Below are 23,533 nucleotides of genomic sequence, written 5' to 3' on the forward strand. Positions count from 1 at the left end.
TAATTGTGTGTTATTTGTGTGTGAGAAGGAATAGATCTAAAAGAGTGAAGGATCCTGTCCCAGTGAACCTTCTCTGACTTGAAGCTTGCGTTGTTGGTCTTGTTGCTTCTGTCATTGTGGCACTGGGTCTGTGGCTTATTGACTAAGAAATAAAGAATGGTGGGTGGTTGCTTCCCTGCAGTTGAACAGTGTTCAGAAATCTGGCAGGTTTGTATTTTATTCATCTTTTCAAGATCCTGTTTCTGCAGAAAGTATGTCAATTGGGTTCTCTGAAATGTCTGAGCCCAGGACATTGAAGCCAGAGAGGCTAATAGAGACTGCTTTTGAGAGAGCTAAGGTTCTTTGGGTGGGAGGTAGGAGATAAAGAGCCAGGAGAAATAATCTCTTTTCATTGGTGAGGCCGGAAGAATAGCTGCTGCTGATTCTTTGGGGGACGCCTGGGGAACATTGTACGGCTTTTGTGGTGGGCTCAGCTGTGTGGCCTGTGCGGTGTCTTAGGGCTTTTATCTATTCTCTTGGCTGTTCCTGCTACCTCCAGTTGTCAGCTCTGAAAGAAAAAGAAATGAGAGAAATGGTTTGAATATTATTCAGCAAACAAAATAAGCTTGATGTTTTCCAGTGATTTTAGAAACTTCCTTTTTCTTCCCCTACAGTGACTCTGTTTAGAGACCTAGACAACGAAGCTTGAGTATGTGTCGAATTTAAGGTCCTCTTTTCCCAGAAGAAAAGAGCCAGGGGAACTAGAACAGTAGTTATCTCGGAATATGAAAGAATAAAATGGAGGTTAAGGAAGCCTGAATTCTGAAAGGAATTCTGAGCATCAGTAAGCTATGTTCGAACCTGATATCCTCTTCCACAAAGATCTAAGTCATGTCTTTATTTGGAAATTAATAATTGATTAACCAGGGAAATCTTAACTGAGGTCTTTATAAATATTGGCTGAAATGTTGTTGTAAACCATGCAAAATTATAACAAACTGAAAGTTTCAAAAATGATTTGCATCTTAGTGGTTCGTAGTTGTTGATTATTCTCAGTACTGTTAGCTGGAGCTTGTAAATCGTTTCTTTGTGGTGAAGGAATTTGCTGAGTGCCCCATCTGCCTGGCAGTAACAAGCCTCATCTTCTAACAAGGAAAGAAAAGACTTTGGCTGTTTTGATCATTTAATTTATTTGATTTTTCATTTATTTGTTTGTTTATACTTTGCCTCTTTGTTTTTGCCTCAGATGACTTAGAATGGGAGAGTCTCATATATTCCCTGGTAGACGAGTTGATTTCTTCCTAAGTCTTCCTGGAGCCAAGTATGACATCATCTCCAAAACTGCAGATCACTGATTTTCTTTGACAATGACAGAGGCATTCTCTGGAGGAACTGGGATCTCACTTTAAAATCCACAGAAGAATGTCAGGGAGTGGTGGTGGAGTGGGCGGTTTATATTCACAGCACCAAATGCCTGTGCTGGGACCTGTGTTGTGTTCCTGGAGCAGAGTTCATCTTGAGACCTTACTTCCACTGAGGCTGAGCCTGGTCGAAGGGCTCAGTGAAATACAGTCCAGCCATATGGCTTCAGAGAACACAAATAAGGTTTTAGTTTTAGCGTGATACAAATTGTTTCCTTTTAGGAAATGACAGATAAATTAGTCAGGTAGTAAAATAGTGTTATTAAGGAGCATTTTAGAAAACGTTTGTTGTGCTTTTGTCTGGACAAGAAAAGGTATCAAGATAAGTCGCTGCTCAGAGGGCACTGTCTCCTTGCTCCTCAGTCTTATTTAGACCCTCAAGTTCGATTCTGTTTCTAGCAGAGTTCTCTTCAGGACCTCACCTCGTGCTCGCTCAGAGGGCAAGTCGGCTCCTGTCAGGTGAAAGGCCATTCTAAGCAGAAGGTACCCGGGAGTCAGTGGACCAAGCTAAGGTTGTCACAAAGCATTCTGTGTAGTTTCATCAGGATTCTTGGCTTCTCCTTCCTTCCTGTCCTTTCCTCTTTCTGCCTCGTTTTGGTTTTGGCCTTTGAGAATACTTAGTTTTACGAGATGTTTGAGCTGTTACATATCCTTGTACCGGAAAGAATGAGTCTAGGTGGTTTGCAAAAGATTTCTACAAAAAGCTTCTCTTTTATGCTGGGGGGAATGACATATGAGCAGCCCTCCACATGCACAGGTCTGCATCCGTAGACAGAGGGCCAGCTCTACTACACCATTTGTGCCAGGCTGCAGCATCCTTGGATTGTAGTATCTGTGGGGTTCCAGAACCAGTCTCCGATGGTTATCAAGAGATGACTGTACATCTGTGTTAAGCCTGTTATTTTGTTCCTCCTGATTTATTATTTCTGCAGATCCATTTGATTGTTGTTATTGAAATTCTTTGTAGAGTACCAGTTAGCAGCCATCTTTGTCTTAGACACAGCGCCTAAAGTAATCATAGGTGCTTTAAGCACAATAAGAATACCTTGAGCAGGCCAGTTTGGAGGACCGGCAACACTATCAGGATGTTTGTGACAGTTTCTCTAAAAATTCCTGGGTTGCCATTGCCTGTGAATTTCTTTAGACGCTAGCTTATGCACTTTTTCATTAGAAGCCACCTCGGTGGTGTGGCAAGTGTTAAGAGTTAGCTGACACTCTGGAAGTTTAAAAACAAAGAAAAGCAAGATGGTGAAAAGAAAACCTGCTGTTTGGTCCCATGTATATTGCTAACTAGCTCTATAATTCTGAATAGGCTGCTCTGTATCTCAGTCATACTTTCCCATGTGGAAATAGATTTTATATATCCCCTATTTGCAAGGATCGATCAAGATGACATTTGTGAAGAATGCCTTTGTAAACTATAATTGCTTTGTGAATAAAGATTACTATCTCTGATAGTACCAGTTTTCAACCCCCAGTAACCTGATTCTCCCATCCTGTGCTTGGAAGAAGCACAAACCTACAAAGAGGGCTTGCTGATTTTTCAGTGTAAGTTGTATTCACAAGGCTCACATACTTTCCCCCTGCCTTTGATCCTGCCTGTCTCTCTCCGTTCTTGAATGGGATGACTTGTTATGTCACACAGCAGCCGTATTCTCAGTACAAAGTAGAACTGTGACTGCGCTTGGGGGAGATCTTCAACAAAGACGCAGAGCTGCTGCCAGAAATGTTCTTTCATTTCCATTTTCTCCTATACCTCCTAGTACCTTAAGAATCCTTGGGTTTGGTTATAAATCAGCTAAAACTTAAGGTAGAGTCTCAATTCTCCGACCTAGGTTCTTTTCACAGGTCACAAAATGGAGTTATCAAGTTTGCAAAAGCAGCAGATGAAAAGGGAAATGGAAATGTGCATGTTGAATTTAGCAGCCCTCAGGCACAGATTATGGTACTCTCCAGTGTCCCTGAGCTGGAGAGCAAGGACTCGGTTTGCTGTTCAAAAGTTTGATTGTCTCTCAATCCTTGCAGCTTCACATTAAGATATACTTAGGAATGCATCTGTGTGATTTTGTCAAGTGAGGGCTTTCAGCTTAGGAGAATTCAAGCAGGTTTTAATCTAATTTAAGCCTAATCTCCAATGACTGAGAAAGGGCATGGGTATCTTTGGTTTTACTTTCAAATATATGGTGGTACATCTTTAGGAGCCAGATGTGGTTAATCAGACTTGCAGTCTTCATGGGGTTGCTTCAGGAGCCTTAATAAACAACCCACTAATTCAAATGATAAATAAAATTTCTAGTGTGTGAATGAAGATGGTAGGTATTAGACAATGAAATGTGGACAACCAAACAATGATGAAATCATCCTACCCAGCTCCCCACAGGTTGTTTCCCTAGGAGACACTGGCAGATCTTGACTATGAAACCTGAAGAAAAGACTTGACAGGCATGGGGGGAGTACAGCATATGTCACGCCTGTGTTTGGTATATCTGAGCAGCTGATGTATGATAGCAACTGGGGAATCACATCATAAGTCAACCATTCGAGTTAGTTCTGTGTCTGTTTATTTTTACTCAAACAGTTGGCTGTTTTTCAACAGTGATGGCTTTCACAACCATTTTGTATTCCTTAGCAGTGGTCTCTGGTAGCCTTATATCCAGCCATGTGCAGGTGGAAAAGAAAGGGCCATCTTAGTTGTAGATAGAGGACCCTGAGAAATAAGAGATGGTGCATGGGGAATTCCCTGGTGGTCCAGTGGTTAGAACTCTGTGCTTCCATTCCAGTGGGCACAGGTTTAATCCCTGGCTGGGGAACTAGGATCCTATAAGCTCTGCAGTGCAGGAAAAAAAAAAAAAATTATACATGGCCTTTTTAACATGAGTTGAAGATGATCTCCAATTGATACTCTGTGAGTACTCTTAGCAGGGGAAGTTCCCTACCCTTGGCAGAAAGTCCTCAGAGGCTCCTGGAACATCCATCCGTATTTGTTATCTGAGAAGTAGAATGTGCTCCTTGCCTTAGGAATTCCTGAATCTACTGATGCCTCCAAGTGGTGAAATCAGAGTTTGCAACTGACTGTGATTCACAGTAGTGCCTTGTTCTGATGGCACTGTTCACTGTTCAAATAGCATCCCACATATTTTATGGACGGGTATACAGATGTGCACTATGACAGCAGAATCTTCCTCCAGAGCTACTGTGTGCTGAGCACTCCAGTCTTCCAGGCATAGTTGGATGCATTCAAGTCTTTTTTTTTTTCATTCTATAAATGCTTATAAAGTTCCTTTTCTGTACTAAGCAGTGGGCTGACTACTGATAACAAAAGACCATCAAGATTTAGCCTGGTTGATCAGATATGGTCCAGCAATTGAAAACTAACACTAAAGGCTGTCATAAAAATATAGGTTCTGACAGGCAGTGACCCTGCCCTTATGAAAGCTTAAGTCTTTTCAATAGATTGAAATGGGGTATGAAATATTAACCCCTGACAAGCAAGTGAGAAATACACTTATTAAGCCTAACTATATCCCATGCTAAGCACTTGCAGTGAATTAATCCATCTTCATAACCACCTTATAAGGTATACATACTGTTAGTCCTACTTTACAAATAGAGGAAACTGAAGCTCAGAGAAGTTAAGGACCTTGCTGAAGGTCATGGAGTGGAGGCAGGATACAAATTTAGGGAACTTGACTGAGAGTCCATACTCTTAAATGACTTAAATGACATACTGCCTCTGGATGGAAGGATACCATCTTGACCAACCTCCCATATGATAGGGCTTGGCAGAGTGATAATCCCCTGACCCTCCCTGTCTGCACAGCTGTCTCTCTTTCCTATATTGGCTCCTTGGGCAGCTTACCTAACCCTCAGAGTGAGCAGGAGTTGCCAAATGTAGCCTATAGCCACTTACCTACAGCCCTAGAAGTTAATCTGACTCTGCCTTTGACGAGCTAGGTAACCTTGCCTCTCTGAGCATGTTTCCTCACCTGTGAAGTGGAGAGAATGATCATGGGATCATTTAGGGGTTAAAGAAGATAACAACACACTTAATCTTTGGCTCTTAGTAAGCACTTCAAGTTGGTTAGCAAATTTTTGTTATCATCATCCTCTGGTCTTAAGAGCAAACCACAAAACAGTTTCTCAGAGACCAGGTTCTAAGACCTAGGTAGGCGGGCAGGTTTTTTTTTTTTTTTTTTTGGTTTTGACAAGACAATAATTTTATTCTGTGTATTTCTCTTGACTCTTTTGGTGTGAAAAGCAGAGAGGTAAAGCATTATTTGACAGATGTATGGATTCAAGCAAGAAACTGAGGTCCAATTGCAAAGAAATGCCTTGTATAACTCAGAGCCCTGTCTGAGGAGACACAGAGGACCCTAGAGGGCGGAGAATGAACACAGCGCAGGGGCTAGTTCCAGAGTCGCATCCTCGGTTAGTTCACTTGCAAGTGTGGGTGAGGGTCCTTTGTCATTAGGCAGAGATTTTTTTCCCCCTCTGCTCTAACACCTATCTGCTGTCTAGTGTTTATTATTAAACAAAATTTATTTCCTTTTTCTTGGTGTGAAAGAATTCGTGTCTTGTCCAAAATGCAGAGGCAAAGGAGCTCTGTAACTGCAGGCTTGTTGAACCCCTTTTCCCTACCTGTTCCTGTGCCAGACTTTCCCAAAGTGTTCACTTGCCAGCAGTTGCTCTCACTTCTCACGGCCAGCTCACTCCGAAGGCTCCAAGCCCAGTGACGCTGCCGCCGCCGCCACCACCACCACCACCAGCAGCCACTCAGTTTCCTGCTCTAAGGATGTGACCTGCCGTGAAGCTTTCACAGTCCTCTTTCCTTCCTGTCTTCAGTGTTGTATCTCTTTCTTTTGGTGCTTTTGCCACGCAGCAGTATTGCCAAAAAAAAAAAGTTTTCAGGCACCAAAGTGAAGAGCCCTTACTACCTTACCACAGGGATTTGAGTTAGCTATGGCAAAGAAGGAAATTGAGAGGGCTCCTGTGCCTCTGTGCTGAGAAGGAAGGAGTTTGCTTCTTGATAGTGTGTTAGCTCCCTAGCCAGGTGGGGGACTTGCTGGGATTATATGACCTCTGGAGGATAGACCGGGCCTAACCTGCCCAAAGACAGCGCCCCCCACCCACAGGAGCCAAGGCTGAAGACCGATCTCACCTTCTCCCACTCCCTTTCCCTAAGCTTAAGCTTGCTCTGCCAGCAGACACTGCCCCAAGACTGTGGCTTATAACAGCCATTTCCTTTTGTCCATGAATAAGCTCACTTTTTGTAAAATGTTTCAGCTTGGGGGACTGGAAAGGCTCTCTTGTGCCTTCCTGTCTCTTCATTTCTCCAAGGGTTAATGTTGATGGCTCTGTCTTTGTCTTCACAGGGAACTCTAATGATCCATGACAAAGAGGTCACGCTCGAGTATGTACCAAGCCTGGATTTTTGGTACTGCAAATGGGTGAGTGCCCAGAATTCCTCTCTTTAGAAGTAAGGATCCAGCGTCATAGTTCCTCCATGTTTCCAGGAATGCTGCCTGGTGTATTATACATTGCCAAGGGCAAAAAGTTCTTTCTTGGTTCACTTCAAATGAACTTGAGGTCAGGGCAAAGTCATCCCAGCTACTGCCTGTGGCCATAGAGGATTCAAGGCCTGTAATGGAGACCTTTTCCCAGGGACATATGCCATGTTTTTGTTGATTTTGAACTGAAGGAAACACAGTCCCTTGATTTAAAGCCTACCCCCAGTTTCCTTTCCTGGGAGTGGTTAAAGAGGATTTACTAATATTTCGAAAACTCTATATATAGAGGCTGGATCTGTGAGAGGTATACATTTTTTTTGGATATTCAGGGGTTTCCAAGGATATAGAACTTCAGGTAACATAGTATTTGCCCTCTGTTTAACTTCATATTCTTCTTGAATGGTATATTTAAAGATTTTAGGCTATACTCTTTTTAGATGTCCAGTTTGATTGCAAATGAGTGTGAACATACATTTTATCATTTTTCATCACGCTATTAGTTTCAAAAGTAAGTTTGAAAAGTCTATACAGTTTCTGAACCAAGGTTCACTAAAAGTATTGTACAACTTGATAAAATTAAGTAATGGCTTTAGCTTGACGTTTTGAAATACAATTTGAATAGATACAGTTGTCATTAACCAAAGCATTCATAGTTCATGGATATCCACCACAAGCTGTCAATTTAGAAAGACATTTAATTATTTTTTAAATGGTGATGAACTAAACATAACATTAGTTTCCTGTTTTAACCATTTTAAAGCATGTAATTCAGTAGCCTTCAGTACTTTCACAGTGAAGTGCAATCACCAACACTAACTCGAGAACTTTTTCTTCACCCTGAAGGAAACCCCGTATGTATTAAACAGTCATTCCCCATTCCCCTTTCATTGAGTTTCTGGAAACCACTATTCTGTTTGTATCTTTGTGAGTGTGCCTGTTCTGAACATTTCACGTAAGTAGAACCATGTAGTATGTGACTTTTGTCTGCCTTCTTTCACATACCATGTTTTCAGGGTTCATCTATGTTAGAGTGTGTATCAGTATTTCATTTATTTTTATGGCTGAATAATAAATGGATATGCCACGTTTTGTTTATTCATCAGGCAGTGGACACGTTAGCATTGTTTCCATTTCTTGGCTATTGACAATAAGAATACCATGAATATTCAGGTACAAGTTTTTGTTTGAAAACCTGTTTTCAGTTCTTTTGGTTTTATGCCCAAGAGTAGAATTGTTGGGTCATATAGTACTTTCATGTTTTAACTCTTTCAGGAGCTACTAAACTTTTTCCCACAGAAAGCAACTGCACAGTTTACATTCGCATCAACAGTGTCCTAAGGGTTCCAGTTTTTCCACATCCTTGCCAACATTTGTTATTTTCTTGCCCCCCAAAGCCCGCCACCCCCGCTTTTTTTTTGGTAGTAGCCGTCAAACTATTTAACAACCACTAGTGGATGTGATCCATACAGTCAAAGGCTTTGGCATAGTCAATAAAGCAGAAATAGATGCTTTTCTGGAACTCTCTTGCTTTTTCCATGATCTACCAGATGTTGGCAATTTGATCTCTGGTTCCTCTGCCTTTCCTAAAACCAGCTTGAACATCTGGAAGTTCACGGTTCACGTATTGCTGAAGCCTGGCTTGGAGAATTTTGAGCGTTACTTTACTAGCATGTGAGATGAGTGCAATTGTGCGGTAGTTTGAGCATTCTTTGGCATTGCTTTTCTTTGGGATTGGAATGAAAACGGACCTTTTCCAGTCCTGTGGGCACTGCTGAGTTTTCCAAATTTGCTGGCATATTGAGTGCAGCACTTTCACAGCATCATCTTTCAGGATTTGAAATAGCTCAACTGGAATTCCATCACCTCCACTAGCTTTGTTCGTAGTGATGCTTTCTAAGGCCCACTTGACTTCACATTCCAGGATGTCTGGCTCTAGGTCAGTGATCACACCATCGTGATTATCTGGGTCATGAAGATCTTTTTTGTACAGTTCTTCTGTGTATTCTTGCCATCTCTTCTTAATGTCTTCTGCTTCTGTTAGGTCCATACCATTTCTGTCTTTTATCGAGCCCATCTTTGCATGAAATATTCCCTTGGTATTTCTAATTTTCTTGAAGAGATCTTCCTCTATTTCTTTGCATTGATCGCTGAAGAAGGCTTTCTTATCTCTCCTTGCTATTCTTTGGAACTCTGCATTCAGATGCTTATATCTTTCCTTTTCTCCTTCGCTTTTCGCTTCTCTTCTTTTCACAGCTATTTGTAAGGCCTCCTCAGACAGCCATTTTGCTTTTTTGCATTTCTTTTCTATGGGGATGGTCTTGAACCCTGTCTCCTGTACAATGTCACGAACCTCCGTCCATAGTTCATCAGGCTAGTTCAGACTAGATCTGTCAGATCTAGTCCCTTAAATCTATTTCTCACTTCCACTGTATATTCATAAGGGATTTTATTTAGGTCATACCTGAATGGTCTAGTGCTCTTGATGAAAGTGAAAGAGGAGAGTGAAAAAGTTGGCTTAAAGCTCAACATTCAGAAAACGAAGATCATGGCATCTGGTCCCCTCACTTCATGGCAAATAGATGGGGAAACAGTGGAAACAGTGTCAGACTTTATTTTTGGGGGCTCCAAAATCACTGTAGATGGTGATTGCAGCCATGAAATTAAAAGACGCTTACTCCTTGGAAGGAAAGTTATGACCAACCTAGATAGCATATTCAAAAGCAGAGACATTACTTTGCCAACAAAGGTCCGTCTAGTCAAGGCTATGGTTTTTCCAGTGATCATGTATGGATGTGAGAGTTGGACTGTGAAGAAAGCTGAGCGCCCAAGAATTGATGCTTTTGAACTGTCGTGTTGGAGAATACTCTTGAGAGTCCCTTGGACTGCAAGGAGATCCAACCAGTCCATCCTAAAGGAGATCAGTCCTGGGTGTTCATTGCAAGGACTGATGCTGAAACTGAAACTCCAATACTTTGGCCACCTGATGCAAAGAGTTGACTCATTGGAAAAGATTCTGATGCTGGGAGGGATTGGGGGCAGGAGGAGAAGGGGATGATAGAGGATGAGATGGCTGGATGGCATCACCGACTTGATGGACATGAGTTTGGGTGAACTCCGGGAGTTGGTGATGGACAGGGAGGCCTGGCATGCTATAATGCATGGGGTCGCAAAGAGTCGGACACGACTGAGCGACTGAACTGAACAGAGTGGGTGTGAAATAGTACTTCATCTTCATGATTGTGATGCTGATCTGCAGTTCCCTAACGATTAGTGATGTTGAGCATCTTTTCTTGTGTTTGTTGCCACTTGTGTATCTTTTTTGGAAAAATGCATATTCAGGTCTTCTGCTCATTTTTAAGTAGGTTGTTTGTCTTTAAGTTGTAAGAGTTCTTCTTGGCAATTCCCTGGTGGTCCAGTGGTTAGGACTCAGCACTTTCACTGTGGTGACCCAAATTCAGCCCCTGGTCAGGGAACTTATGAGCCATAAACTGTGCAGTGTGGGCCCTGCCCCCGCCAAAAAAAGGTTGTAAGAATCCTTTATATATTCTGGATGTTAATCCTTTATCAGATATGGTGGTTTAGGTCACTGAGTTGTGCCTGACTCTTGTGACCCCATTGACTATAGCCCACCAGGCTCCTCTGTCCTTGGGATTCTCCAGGCAAGAATACTGGAGTGGGTTGCCATTTCCTTCTCCAGGGGATCTTCCCCACCCAGGAATCGAACCCGGGTCAGATAGGGGATTTGCAAATATTTTCTACCATTCTTTGTGTTGTTACTGTGTGTTACTTTCTTGATAGTATCCTTTGATATACAGAGTTTTAATTTTGATAAAATCCATTTCATCTATTTTTTTTTCTTCTGTTGCTTGCCCTTTGGTATCATGAAAGTATTGCTTAAAGCCAGGGTCTTGAAGATGTATCCTTAGGTTTTCTTCTAAGAATTTGATAGCTTTGGCTTTTAAATATATTTGGACCTTTGATCTATTTTGAGTTAATTTTTGTTCAGGATATGAGGTAAGGGTCCATCTTCTTTGGAATATGGATATTCGGTTTTCCGTGAACCATTTATTGAATTAACTATTATTTCCCCATTGAATAGTTCTGGTGCTCTTGTTGGAAATAATTTGCCCATAGATGTCTAGATTTAGTTATATAGACTCTCAGTTTTATTCTGTTGTCTGTCCTCATGCCAGTACCACTTGTTTTGATTATTGCGGCTCTGTAGTAAATTTTGGCAGTTGCAAAGTGTGAGTCCTTCAGTTTTGTTCTTTTTCATTGTCTTGGCTCAGTGTCTCTTTACACTTTCCTATAAATTTGAAGATCATCTTTTCCATTTCTGCAAAAAAGGCCATTAGAATTTTGAGAATATTTTGCGTTTATGTAGTGATTGTCTCTACATCTTGGAATTATGAGTGATTTTCCCCCATCTCTTTCCACTATTAGCTATAATGCACATGTATTGTTTATTTTATAATCAGAGCTGGAGGGAGCTAGCATTAAATTAAAGAGAAATTTTAGAACTCTGTTTTCTGTTAACCAGCAAAAAAAAAATATGTTGGTATCTGATGTCAGAATTATACAACTGTTACCAAGGATGTTGCTTGAAAGAGCAGAATGGCTTGGTTAGATTGTTCCCTAAAATATCAGGCCACTCCTTTAGCTATTTCAGGGGTATTTTGTAATTTCTGTGATTCTCTGGAAGGGTTGAACTGCCAGTCCTGCATATGGGATCTTTGGCCTGATGTGAAATGCACTGACTTCTAAAAAAAAATTCATAGCAGTAGTAGTCATAATAGCCAAGAAGTGGAAACAGCCTTAATGCCCATCAGCTGACAAATGGATAAACTAAATGTAGTATAACCATACAATGGAATACTATTTGGCAATTAAAAGGAATGAAGTACTGATCAGTGCTGTAGCATGAATGAACTTAAAAATACTATGCCAGACACAAAAGATCAATTCTGTGGGGCTGAAGGTAAGAATGGAAGATGACTGCACTAGGTTTTTCTTTGGGGGATGAAGAAAATGTTCTGAAGTTAAATTTTGGTGATGATCTTACTATAGATGTACTAGAAATCCTTGAATTGAACACTTAAAACTGATCAATTTTATGGTGTCTTAACTATAGCTACCTAGGTTAGGATCATAACTCCCCCACTTAAAGCTCTGCTGTGCAGTCTTCCCATGGTATCTATAGGGAGTAGATTCCCCTATATTTTGGTATCAAAATCCACAGATGCTCGAGTCCCTTTTATAAAATGATTTTGTATTTGCATATAACCTAGGCACATTCCCTCATATACTTGAAATCATCTCTAGGTTACGTATAGTAGATAATTCAGTGTAAATGCTCTGTAACACTTTTAACGTCCTCAGAACAGCTAGCAGAGGTGCTACCTATGGATCTTCCTCTTCCTTCCATGCCCTTTTTAAAATCAATGTTTGAGAAAGGAATTGATCACTGAATTCTTCTCAGTTCCAGCCAAGCCTGAATCGGGCCATCATAACCAGTTCAGGATCAGATTTTTGGGTGCAGGCTGAGTAGTCACAGCTTTAGGACAGAATCTCCTATAAACCACTTAATAGTCCAGTTTCCTTAGTTAAGTTTACTTCCGGGAGAAATCTTCGTCCAGAGCAAAGGCATTTGGGCTGCTCAAAGATCCAGCTAGATACTCTGTTAGAGGCAGCTCTCAGATAACAGCTCACCGGATTCTGTGCCAGCTCTGATGAGTAGAGGATATCAGAATGGTTAGGTTTTACAGGAATCTGGGATATGGCTTATTTCTTTCATTTTTGGCAGTTGTCACTGTGTTAGATATATATATAAGGTTAAAATATATATATATATATTTTTTTGGTCAAATTGAATTATTTACTTTCCCCATGCAGTGTAAAGCCAGCACTGGTGGACACCGATCTTCATGTTCATTCTGCAAGTGCCCAAGGGAAGGTGAGTGGTGATAGAGGCGAAGGTGGTAGTTATTATTTTGTACACTGAACATGACAAATTTCCTGCTTTCCTTGGCTTTAAAGACTGATCATCCCTAAATACAAGTTCATCTGTAAAACTCTTAAAAGTGCAATGTGATAACTAACTTTGTGTGACCTGTTAGTAAATAGTTTTGGGTCTCAGAGTTCTGCCAAGGGCAGGAGATGGATTATGGGCTACTTAGCTTGGGCAGCTGACCAGAGGTCAGCAGTGTTGTTACTTAGACTATTGTTATAGTTTAAGGATACTAGGTTGAGGAAGAGTCTACATGGCATTCATCCATGTGACCCCTCCACTCCCACTTCTTTGAAGTTATTGGGGACAATTTGCTATGGTTACTGCTTTCTCACTTACATTATAAACATTTGAGGATCGTAACACAAACACATCCTTAAAGTAACAGTAAAAGTATAAACAAGACAAAATCAGGATTGAGGGTATGTGTTATTTTTATAGTGATAAACCTACCAGCTTCTCAGTGACTTGATTTTAAAGTTAATTTCTCCTGAGAACCTCTAGGTAAACAGCCTTAAGAGTCTGTCAAAGGCATCTATACAGTAGTCCTATAACGATGACTGTTATGTGCCTCTTTCTGATATTATCCTGTAAGGAAAGCTAGTACCTGACAGTAAAATACAGTTCAGTGCTGGGATCCTGGTAGTCTTCTAAAAGATCTGTTTGTTCCAAGGTTAGACTTTAGTGTGCCTCCAAGGAATTTTTTAGCTCGCTTTTGACCTGTAGTGGAGATTCTGCTCTCAAGTGAGGGCTATGAAGCAGGTGTTCTGAAAATCTTTGCGGGGAGGCTGTATATGCTCTAGAGACCAAACCGGCACATGGGAAGGTGAGTAAATAACTTTCCCATAGACAGTTGGGAAATTTTTAGCTTGCTGTATCACTCCAGTTATGCAAAATTGTGTTTTCCCTCCAGAAAGTCATTTTTTCAGTCTGTTCTAACAAATGAATAAATGGGTTATAGAAACCCTTGAGCACCATACCACTAAGATGGTTGAAACAGCTTTAAGCTAGAAACGTACATGGCAGGCATTCACTAGTCGCCTGTCACCACTGTTAAGTAATCTCTACACTGCTCCCACAGAATGTCTCTTTGAGCCACATGACTTCCCTTAAGAATGAATTAACTGTTTAAAAAAAAAATGCCCCCAATTAACTGGATACATTATCCTGATATAGAAAGAGATTGGAAATGAATCATTTATATTTTGAAGGACATTTACCTGTTATAGTTATTGGCATGTAAATGAGCCTTGTACAGGTAGGTCTCTTCTTTCTTTTGCAGGAGACTAGGGTATCTAGTCTTACAGAATTTGAGCAGCTATTTTAGTACCATAACACTGGAAAAAGAAAGACTCCTAGGCATAACACATTTGACGTAAATGTTTCTAGCAAACTCCTAGAAAGATCATATGTTTAATAATTTTGTCCTCAAATCTGTTCTTATCAGTGGTTATAATAGTAAAGTCCAGGGTCTCATGAAAGATGTAAATGTTGGGGAAGTGATAAAAAACTCACTCATAAGATTAAATTTTTTTAATACTTAGTTTCTTCTGTAAACTGTCTATTTACTGTCTTGTTAGCCTTTCTGCTTAAAGTTTGTCAGAGGACTTTTTGGTAGGTTTGTTTTTTTCTTTTTACTTTTAAAAATATTCCAGGGAATTCTCTGGTGGACCAGTGGCTAAGACTCGGCACTTTTACTGTCATGGTCCAGGTTCAGTCCCTGGGTAGGGAACTAAGATCCTGCAAGCCATACAGCTTGCAGGATATAAGCCAGTTCCCTGGCAGTATAGTGGTTAAGACTCTGAGCTTCCACTGCCAGGGGCACAGGTTCAATCCCTGGTCAGGGAAATAAGATCCCACATGTTGCTCACTGTGGCCAAAAAAAAAACAAAAATAAAAACATTCTAGTGTTAGTATTTGTTGGCAAGTAAGGAGGAACCATAAGAGTATTGTTTGGGGGATTAAAACCTGTTGGAGATTCTCTTTCTGTTTCTGTTCATCTAATGACAGAAGCCAAGCAAGAATTAGTAACCTACCCTCAGCCTCAGAAAACATCCATACCAGCACTATCAGAAAAACAAGCCAGCCAACCCTCAAGGTCAGCTGATAAGGAATCTGAACCCAAGAAGAGGGAAGAAGGACAAGAACCACGCTTGGGACATCAAAAGAGAGAATCAGAAAGGTATCTGCCTCCTCGAAGGGAAGGGCTCACCTTCCGAAGAGACCGAGAGAAGGAACCATGGTCTGGGGAGACACGCCAGGATGGGGAAAGCAAAAGTAAGTGGTTTGTCAGGACATACACCAGTCTGTGACCACCATGCTTGGGGCATAGATGACCTATACTGTGACTTCCTACACCCTAGTAAAACAGCTCAACCTGATTATAGACGCTATTGTTTTTTGCAGGCCTCGCTGACAAAATCTATATCCTCCAACTAGCAAGTTGCTATTCAAATGCAGCAAGGCATAACTTTAGATTTCTAAGTATTGTGAAGAAAAGTGTGAAGTATTTGACAAGCATTCTGTTATAGAATCACCCTTGGTAAAGCAGGGTAACATCTGCAGTATAAAAAAAAAATACACTCTGAAGACTTCAAAATTGTAAACCTTTCTCTCTTTCCTTTCTCCTCTCCCATTTGTGCTTGGTTTGTTCAGCAATCATGCTAAAACGCATCTATCGTTCCACTCCACCTGAGGTGATAGTGGAAGTGCTGGAGCCCTATGTCCGCCTTACTACTGCCAACATCCGTATCATCAAGAACAGAACAGGGCACATGGGCCACACCTATGGCTTTATTGACCTGGACTCCCACGCAGTGAGTTGCAGTTGTCCATCACCCCCATCCCCCAGGCCCCTCACCCTACCCTTTCACCCCAGGATGGCCTAGGAACAACTGACTATGGAAACCTCAAGAAGGTTTGAAGGACTTGATCCTTAAAATTGTCATGTGCCACTTAGTACCATAACCCCTATTATTGTTTCCTTTGGCTCATTCAGGTGAAGTGACTGCCCTAGAAAGTTGGAACTTTCCAGGTCCATTTCTTGTCTGGTGGCATTTCAGTTTCCAGTTAAAATAAAGTGACAACTTAGTCACTTGGAAAATCTGAGTACTGAACCTTTTCAAGATTTTGTTGAATTTTCTAATTTCTTAAATCATTTTGACCAATCACAGTTTTATGTTTGATGGTAACAGAACATTTGCCCTTTTTCCTCAAAGTGTTGCTTTAATAGATTCTTGTGCCTTGAATTTCTAGTTGTGGGGTCCTCTTCCATGTAAGTAATGTGAGGGTAGCAATGAAAATTATGTTTTGCACTCAAAAATCACAAGAGACTTCGTAAACTGGATCTGATGCAGTGACAGTTGCAGACTAAAAGAAGAGGATTTGAACTTTTGAAATTGATACTAAGAACTGATGGCTACACTGACCATTATTCTGATCAACGCTTCATTAAGGGTTGCTTATTTTTGCCAGTGTGCTCTTAGTATTATAATTATGACCAGAACATAATGTTTAATAAAGTTGTTTTGTTTGTTTTGTTTTGTTTTGAGAAGGAAAATCCATGTTCAGTTTTCTTTCATAGGACATGTCCTTTTCTCTCTTTGGGTTCAGATGAGTCTTTGTTTCCCCAGGAAGCTCTTCGAGTAGTGAAGATCTTGCAGAACCTTGATCCACCATTTAGCATTGCTGGGAAAATGGTAGCTGTAAACCTGGCCACTGGAAAACGAAGGTAAAGCAGAGGGATGGGACTCCTTTGTGTTACCCCACTCAGGTGTTTGGGAGGCAGCTCTTACCTCTGACTGGAGATACAGATGGTAAAGCATGCTTTCCCAGTGTGAGTTGCTTCAGATTCACATGTATATTTTATTTTTCTATAGCTTGCCTTGTTCTTTCTCTAGATTTTTTTTTTTTTTCTTTTTAAATAGTAGTACTGAGTACTTATTTTTTTCCCCTTGGGCCCCAGGTGATGGTACAGCCTTGGATGTGCAAAAAAAATTGCAATATATCCTTGCTCCCTGGAATCCTAAGAAAATGCTGTCTTGACTTTGTTCATACCCCCATAGTGCTGGGAAATCTTATTCTTCTTTACTCCTTCATTCATCTTGACCCAGAAGTGGTAACTGGAAAGTGGCAGCATCAGAGAGGCAGGCTTACAGGGAGGGGGCAGCTCTGTTCTGGTACCCTCAACTCAATTGCTGTTTTCCTCCAGCAGATAGTTATTCAGGAGTCCCACTGCTTCTCCCTTCAGGAGTCTCTGCATCACCAGACCTGCTGCTATCTGGGTTGATTCCTTTCCGTGCCACGGGGGGAATAGAGTTTCTCAGCAGATCTGTTAGGGTTGGGCGCCCCTCAAGTGGCTTTCGGTAGCAGGCTCAAGGCATGTTGTGTTGTTTGTTGCAGAAATGATTCTGGGGACCATTCTGACCACATGCACTACTATCAGGTAGGCTTCAGCAGTTGGGGAGTGCTTTGTTAAGATTCTCAAGTGACTGAAAAAGTGATCTTCACTTCTCTCTAATGGGTGATTGTTAAGGTAAATGGCTATCCGAAGTTCCATAATTTTCACTTGTTTTTCTGTGATAGGGTAAAAAATATTTCCGAGATAGGCGGGGAGGTGGCAGAAATTCAGACTGGTCTTCCGATGTAAATCGACAAGGACAACAGTGTGAGTAACCTTTGTCTTATCTCTGTTGTTCTTTCTGGTTTGATTGCCCATTAATTGAAATCTTGATGATCACAAAGTTGGAAAGAGACAAGGGGTGCTCACTCAGAGAGCTCCATCTACAGGCTTTGGGTTGGCCAGCCTCCTTTTAGATTTCTTGACGAGTCCCCAGCAAGGGCTTCTTTGGACAGGGGCTAACACTGGCTCTGCTTTTATTCCCTCTAGCTTCATCTGACTGCTACATATATGATTCTGCTACTGGCTACTATTATGATCCCTTGGCAGGAACTTATTATGACCCCAATACACAGGTGAGTTTGGGGCTTTGTTATTTTGTAAATCATTCTTTTATATTTATTTATTTGTTTAAAGATTTATTTATTTATTTTTGGATGTGCTGGGTCCTCATTGCTGCCTGGGCTTTTCTCTAGTTGTGGTGAATGGGGACTACACTTCGTTGCAGCGAGTGGGCTTCTCATTGCAGTGGCTTCTCTTGTTGCCAAGCACAGGCTCTAGGCATGGGGCTTCAGCAGTCGCAGCTCACAGGCTGTAGATCATGGGCTTAGTAGTTGTGGCGCATGAATTTAGTTGCTCCACAGCATGTGGGATCTTCCAAAGCCAAGAATTGAACCTTTGTCCCCTGCATTGGCAGGCAGATTCTTAACTACTGGACCATAAGGGAAGTCCTTATTTTGGTGTGTATATTTTGTTTTTTTGAAATGTTCAGGTTTTATACTGAGTTATAATTATGTAGGTGGATTTTAAAGATGGTAATCTTCATGTTAACTGTTGTGTATATAGAAAAATCAAAAAAAATAAAAAGAAAAAAGAAAAATCAATGCCTTGTGACAGTACAGGTGAGAACAGTGCTGCTCTTGGGAAAAATGGACAGTGAATGGTCTGGCTACGTCTTGACCCCTGGAGTGGGTTTTTAGGTTGTTTGATATGTTCTCCTCTTAGGCAAGAGGGAAAAAGCTGTTTCTTTCCCTCAGAAGAGAACTGTGCTCCTTAGACCTGGGATTTCTGGGAAAGTGAAATGTTCTATAGACTTAACTGTTTTGCAGCAAGAAGTCTATGTACCCCAGGATCCTGGGTCCCCTGAGGAAGAAGATATCAAGGAGAAGAAACCCAGCAGTCAAGGAAAGTCAAGTAGCAAAAAGGAAACGTCTAAAAGAGACAGCAAGGAGAAAAAAGACCGAGGAGTCACGAGGGTAAGAGGAGTTGTGAATCCTGCTTCCTTTTCGCCACAGTACACACTGCTGCTAAGTTGCTTCAGTCGTGTCCGACTCTGTGCAACCCCATAGACGGCAGCCCACCAGGCTCCGCCATCCCTGGGATTCTCCAGGCAAAAACACTGGAGTGGGTTGCCATTTCCTTCTCCAATGCGTGAAAGTGAAGTCGCTCAGTCGTGCCCGACTCCCAGCGACCCTATGGACTGCAGCCCACCAGGCTCCTCTGCCCATGAGATTTTCCAGGCAAGAGTACTGGAGTGGGTTGCCATTGCCTTCTCCACAGTACACACTAACTGTTGTACTCCACAGTACTCCACTAGTGTGTACTCCACAGTACACACTATACGTTATCTCCTTCAGCCTTTACTACAATTCTATCTTGAAAAATATATACAGTACACACTAAATGTATATATTTTTCAAGATAGAATTGTAGTAAAGGCTGAAGGAGATAATGTATATAAATGCACCATCTGGTACCTGACATAGAGTAATCACTCAATATATACTAAATGGGATGTGTTTAAACCTTTTTTTATTTTGGAATCACTATAGTAATATCACAGATATTTTACAAATTAAGAGGTTTGGAAAATCAGACTCATTTCAACAGGTGAACTCTAAACCCAGCTTTTATGGGTATCATATAAAAAAATTACCTGGGATTTTGATCAGTTTCAGGAAAATGCCAGTGAGGGGACAGCTCCCGCAGAAGATGTGTTTAAGAAGCCTCTGCCTCCCACTGTGAAGAAGGAAGAGAGTCCTCCACCAGTAAGGCTAAGCTGATGTGCTGGGCTAGGGCTGGGGCTGATTGCGAATGGGAAAGAAAGTTCAAAGGTTGATGACTCACTTCGGTATTGGTCCTGTAGTTCTCTGTGTCTCACAGACAAGGACTCCTCTTGAGTGTAAACATGAGGTACATTTTCCTGTCTGTTAGTAGGAGTGTTCCTTGAGACTCAGAGGCTGTTATCTGTCCTTTTTCTCTCTAACTTGTGCTGTTCCTACCAGACCAGAGAATGCCAGTCATTTTTAAGTTAGAATCTTGATTTTGTTAATTCTTCTCTTCTAAATGACCAAGGAAACATGTTTTCCTGGCCCTAATGTTTATTTTTTGATGCTTGTTTAATGTTTGATGCTGCATGAAAACATCTTAAATGTCAGGTGCATGCATATGTCATTTTTATTGTTTGCCTGCCAGAGTGAACAAAGCTAACACTGGTACCCATTTTTTAGATGCCTTAAAAGTAATAGTCTTAAGGTAATCAAAAGTTATTTTGATGCTAGGCCAATGATCATGTGTCATTATTTAACATTTTCTATAAACTCATGATAAATACTTTTTGCTGCTCTACACTGTTGATTCAGTTCACTGTAGTATCTGTCCTAACCGTGCCTTTGTCCTTACCTTATTCAGGAGCTGGATCTATTTACCTGGGTGTTTATCCTTTAGTTAGTTTTAGTCCATCTCCTAAATCTCTCTTGCTATAGGGGTTTCTGTGGCCTGGATGAAAGTTGTCTTTTCTCCATGGGTTACAATGACTCTGCCTCTTTAGAAGTAACTTGTAACTTTTAAACTCTTTCTTTGAGGGCTATGTGAGTTTCCATTTCTCTTCCTTCTCATCACTCTTCTGTTGCTAGTGTCACTTCTAAGGGAACCTTTCTGGCTTATGTCAGTGGACAAGGAGGAAAATCAAGCTCAAGCCATGTTGCTTCCATCTGGAAGATGAACAGTGTGGTCAGTGGGCCTGTTTTGAACCCAGTTCATTATCCAAACCAAAAGAGAAGAAATGAGATGCCCATAGCAGAATATCTAGAAAACAGGCCCCAAATACAGGTTGCTGCTACTGCTAAGTCACTTCAGTCGTGTCTGACTCTGTGCGACCCCATAGACGGCAGCCCACCAGGCTCCCTTGTCCCTAGGATTCTCCAGGCAAAAACACTGGAGTGGGTTGCCATTTCCTTCTCCAATGCATGAAAGTGAAAAGTGAAAGTGAAGTCGCTCAGTCATGTCAGACTCTTAGCAACCCCATGGACTGCAGCCTACGAGGCTCCTCCGTCCATGGGGTTTTCCAGGCAAGAGTACTGGAGTGGGGTGCCATTGCCTTCTCCAAAATACAGGTTGAGGTTGTGTTAATCCCTGGCCTTCTCCTTCCAGCCTAAGGTGGTAAACCCTCTGATTGGCCTCCTGGGTGAATATGGAGGAGACAGTGACTATGAGGAGGAAGAGGAGGAGGAGCAGACCCCTCCTCCACAGCCCCGCACAGCACAGCCCCCACAGCGGGAGGAGCTGACCAAGAAGGAGAACGAAGAAGACAAACTCACTGACTGGAATAAACTGGCTTGCCTGCTCTGCAGAAGGCAGTTTCCCAATAAAGAAGTTTTAATCAAACACCAGCAGCTTTCAGATCTGCACAAGGTATTAGGGACTGGGCCCTGGCCTTCTGAACTTTGACTGTCATCGTTGAGCATTACAGTAAATAAAGAAGCTTATACTGTCCTTCTCACCCTGTCTCTTCCCCAGCTCCTCTAATTAAATCAGTCTAATTCAAAAATGAGTTGTTTTTCCACGTTTTTGCTCATGAGTCGCACTGCATTAAGATTGTGCCCAGCTTCAGAAAACTTCAGTGTATAGACACAAGGCAAGCAATATGTCTGGGGTTGAGGCACCAAGAATGGAGGCTGTGCTGAAGTCAGGAGGAGCAGGGGTCATGGAAAAGGACACTCACTTGCTGGGTTTCTCATCTTAGCTCTACTATTACCCTCACAGTTGGTCTTCAGATAAGGCCCTTTACTTCTCTGATACTTGGTGGCTTTACCTGGTTCCATCTAGCTCTGACAGGGTGCAGTTTTCTCGAAAGGTGAGTCACATTCTGCCATATCTTCATGTAGACACCTTAAGTTCTTTATATATTCCAGAGGGCATTGTGTAGTGAAGCCACACGTGAGGAATATGGGACTCTCAGAGCAATCTGTTGTTTTGTGTCCTTGGAGTTCCTTTGCATGTCTCTCTCTGGGTGTGGAAGGAGTGACTAGAGTCAGGATGGCTGGTGATGGTGGCGGTAGGCAGAGCGTGTGGGTATTTGGTTTTCGTCAGTGGTGTCTTCAGAGTCCCCTCTCCCATATTTACCTTGGATAAAGAGATAGAAACCAGGTGTGTGTCTTCTACATTTCAGGGAGAAGTAGGATAAAATTCTGCCTTGTGCCACAACATGGAACTAATCTGTGTGTCAGAACATGGGTTCCCATTGGTGAAGTTAACGCAAGATTTAGGGGTGGCTGATTCTGTAGTACAGTGATCACTTAGGAGAGTTGGCCAGTGAAAGAAGCCACAGTCCTAACAAAGCTATCAGAAAAGGCCTAGACTCATTGCTCGGACCACTCTTTCTATAGACCTACACTCAAAGAACTCCTTCTCTTCTCAGCAAAACCTGGAAATCCACCGGAAGATAAAACAGTCTGAGCAGGAGTTAGCCTATCTGGAGAGGAGAGAACGGGAGGTAAGATTTGGTGGCATGTTAGTCCCTTGACCCCAGCTCTTTTAGTTTTCTGATGTAACATATGCAGGCTGTGCTGAAGATAAAGAATGAAGAAGCCCCAAAAGATGGTGTGTACATTTCTCAAAACTCATCAAACTACATTAAAGTGGTTGCATTTTTTAATTTATAAATTGTACTTTAATAAAATTGGTTCCTTCAAAAGTAATGTTAGGGTCTCTGGGTAGGTCAAATAACACTCCTCTTTCTTGCCTAGCTTTTAAAATCAAAGAAAAAATGTTGGCTCGGGCTGCTGAAATAGCATCTTTTACGGTTAAAAGCCAAGTTGGAGGAAGTACCTTAGTCTGAGAGCTGACTTGCTATTTAGACCACACAATTAGGCGGATTCACTTAGGCAGCTACAGGCTTTACCGGCCTATGACGAGGCTTATGTGATTGTTAGGAATCCATCTGTGGAGGCTATCTTTTCCTCAGAAGAGGGGAAGATAACCTGTTCTTCCCAAATTTACCAGTTAAGAGAAGCCACTACTTTCTCACGAATGTTTAAAGTGAGAGATTCCAGGAGTTACCAGTTGAATTCCCTTCTCGTTATAGGAAATACCCAGAATAAAGTGAAACTTTCCCATTCCCCCATCCCCTCGTATGGAAATCTCAGATCTGTTCTCCTTACCAACAGGGAAGGTTTAAAGAAAGAGGAAATGATCGCAGGGAAAAGCTCCAGTCTTTGGATTCTCCAGAAAGGAAACGCATTAAATACTCCAGGGAAACTGACAGGTAAATTAGAAACTCTTCGCTCAGCCTACACCTTTCTCCGACTTGCTGCCTTTTTCTGATCTCAGAGAGTGAGGTTATTGGGAGCAGGTTCTGTCTGAACTCTTTGAGCATGAGGTTCACCCCAGCCTTTTGACCACCTGTCTTAACACAGGCAGTATATATGTTTGCGTGAAAGAATCATTGGCTGCTTAGCTGCTCAAAACCAGGGCTGGAGTGGCTGTGGTTGGGAACCCTTTCTCTTCTCATCAGTAATGCTGTATCTCTTTATTAACCTGATTAGAATGTCACACTCTTGGACTTTTTCTCCAGGGAACCTTCATTCTCATGTGTATGTGTGTTAGTCGCTCAGTCATGTCTGACTCTTTGCAACCCCATGGACTGTAGCCGGCCAGGTTCCTCTGTCTATGGAATTATCCGGACAAGAATACTGGAATGGGTTGCCACATAAGTGTTGAA

At 41.7% G+C, this 23,533-nt stretch overlaps 1 protein-coding gene across 6 annotated transcripts in view; it reads left to right on the forward strand.

The window, feature by feature from the left end:
* The window catches only part of RBM6 (RNA binding motif protein 6), an 89,620-nt gene that overhangs the window by 63,863 nt on the left and 2,224 nt on the right, over window positions 1-23,533 (forward strand). For 5 of the 6 annotated variants that reach the window (XM_027523509.1, XM_027523511.1, XM_027523510.1 and 2 more), the window contains 13 exons: window positions 6,773-6,847; window positions 12,800-12,860; window positions 14,925-15,191; window positions 15,570-15,730; window positions 16,547-16,644; window positions 17,316-17,358; window positions 17,499-17,580; window positions 17,803-17,888; window positions 18,642-18,788; window positions 19,485-19,580; window positions 20,965-21,225; window positions 22,232-22,306; window positions 22,980-23,077. In XM_027523509.1, coding sequence (XP_027379310.1) covers window positions 6,773-6,847; window positions 12,800-12,860; window positions 14,925-15,191; window positions 15,570-15,730; window positions 16,547-16,644; window positions 17,316-17,358; window positions 17,499-17,580; window positions 17,803-17,888; window positions 18,642-18,788; window positions 19,485-19,580; window positions 20,965-21,225; window positions 22,232-22,306; window positions 22,980-23,077 — 1,550 coding nt within the window. Of the gene's footprint in view, window positions 1-5,661; window positions 5,829-6,772; window positions 6,848-12,799; window positions 12,861-14,924; window positions 15,192-15,569; window positions 15,731-16,546; window positions 16,645-17,315; window positions 17,359-17,498; window positions 17,581-17,802; window positions 17,889-18,641; window positions 18,789-19,484; window positions 19,581-20,964; window positions 21,226-22,231; window positions 22,307-22,979; window positions 23,078-23,533 lie in introns of all 6 variants that reach the window. The other variant, XM_027523513.1, reaches the window with a different exon arrangement.

The sequence above is a fragment of the Bos indicus x Bos taurus genome, chromosome 22 (genome assembly GCF_003369695.1).
Source record: "Bos indicus x Bos taurus breed Angus x Brahman F1 hybrid chromosome 22, Bos_hybrid_MaternalHap_v2.0, whole genome shotgun sequence".
NCBI classification, from domain to species: Eukaryota; Metazoa; Chordata; class Mammalia; order Artiodactyla; family Bovidae; genus Bos; species Bos indicus x Bos taurus.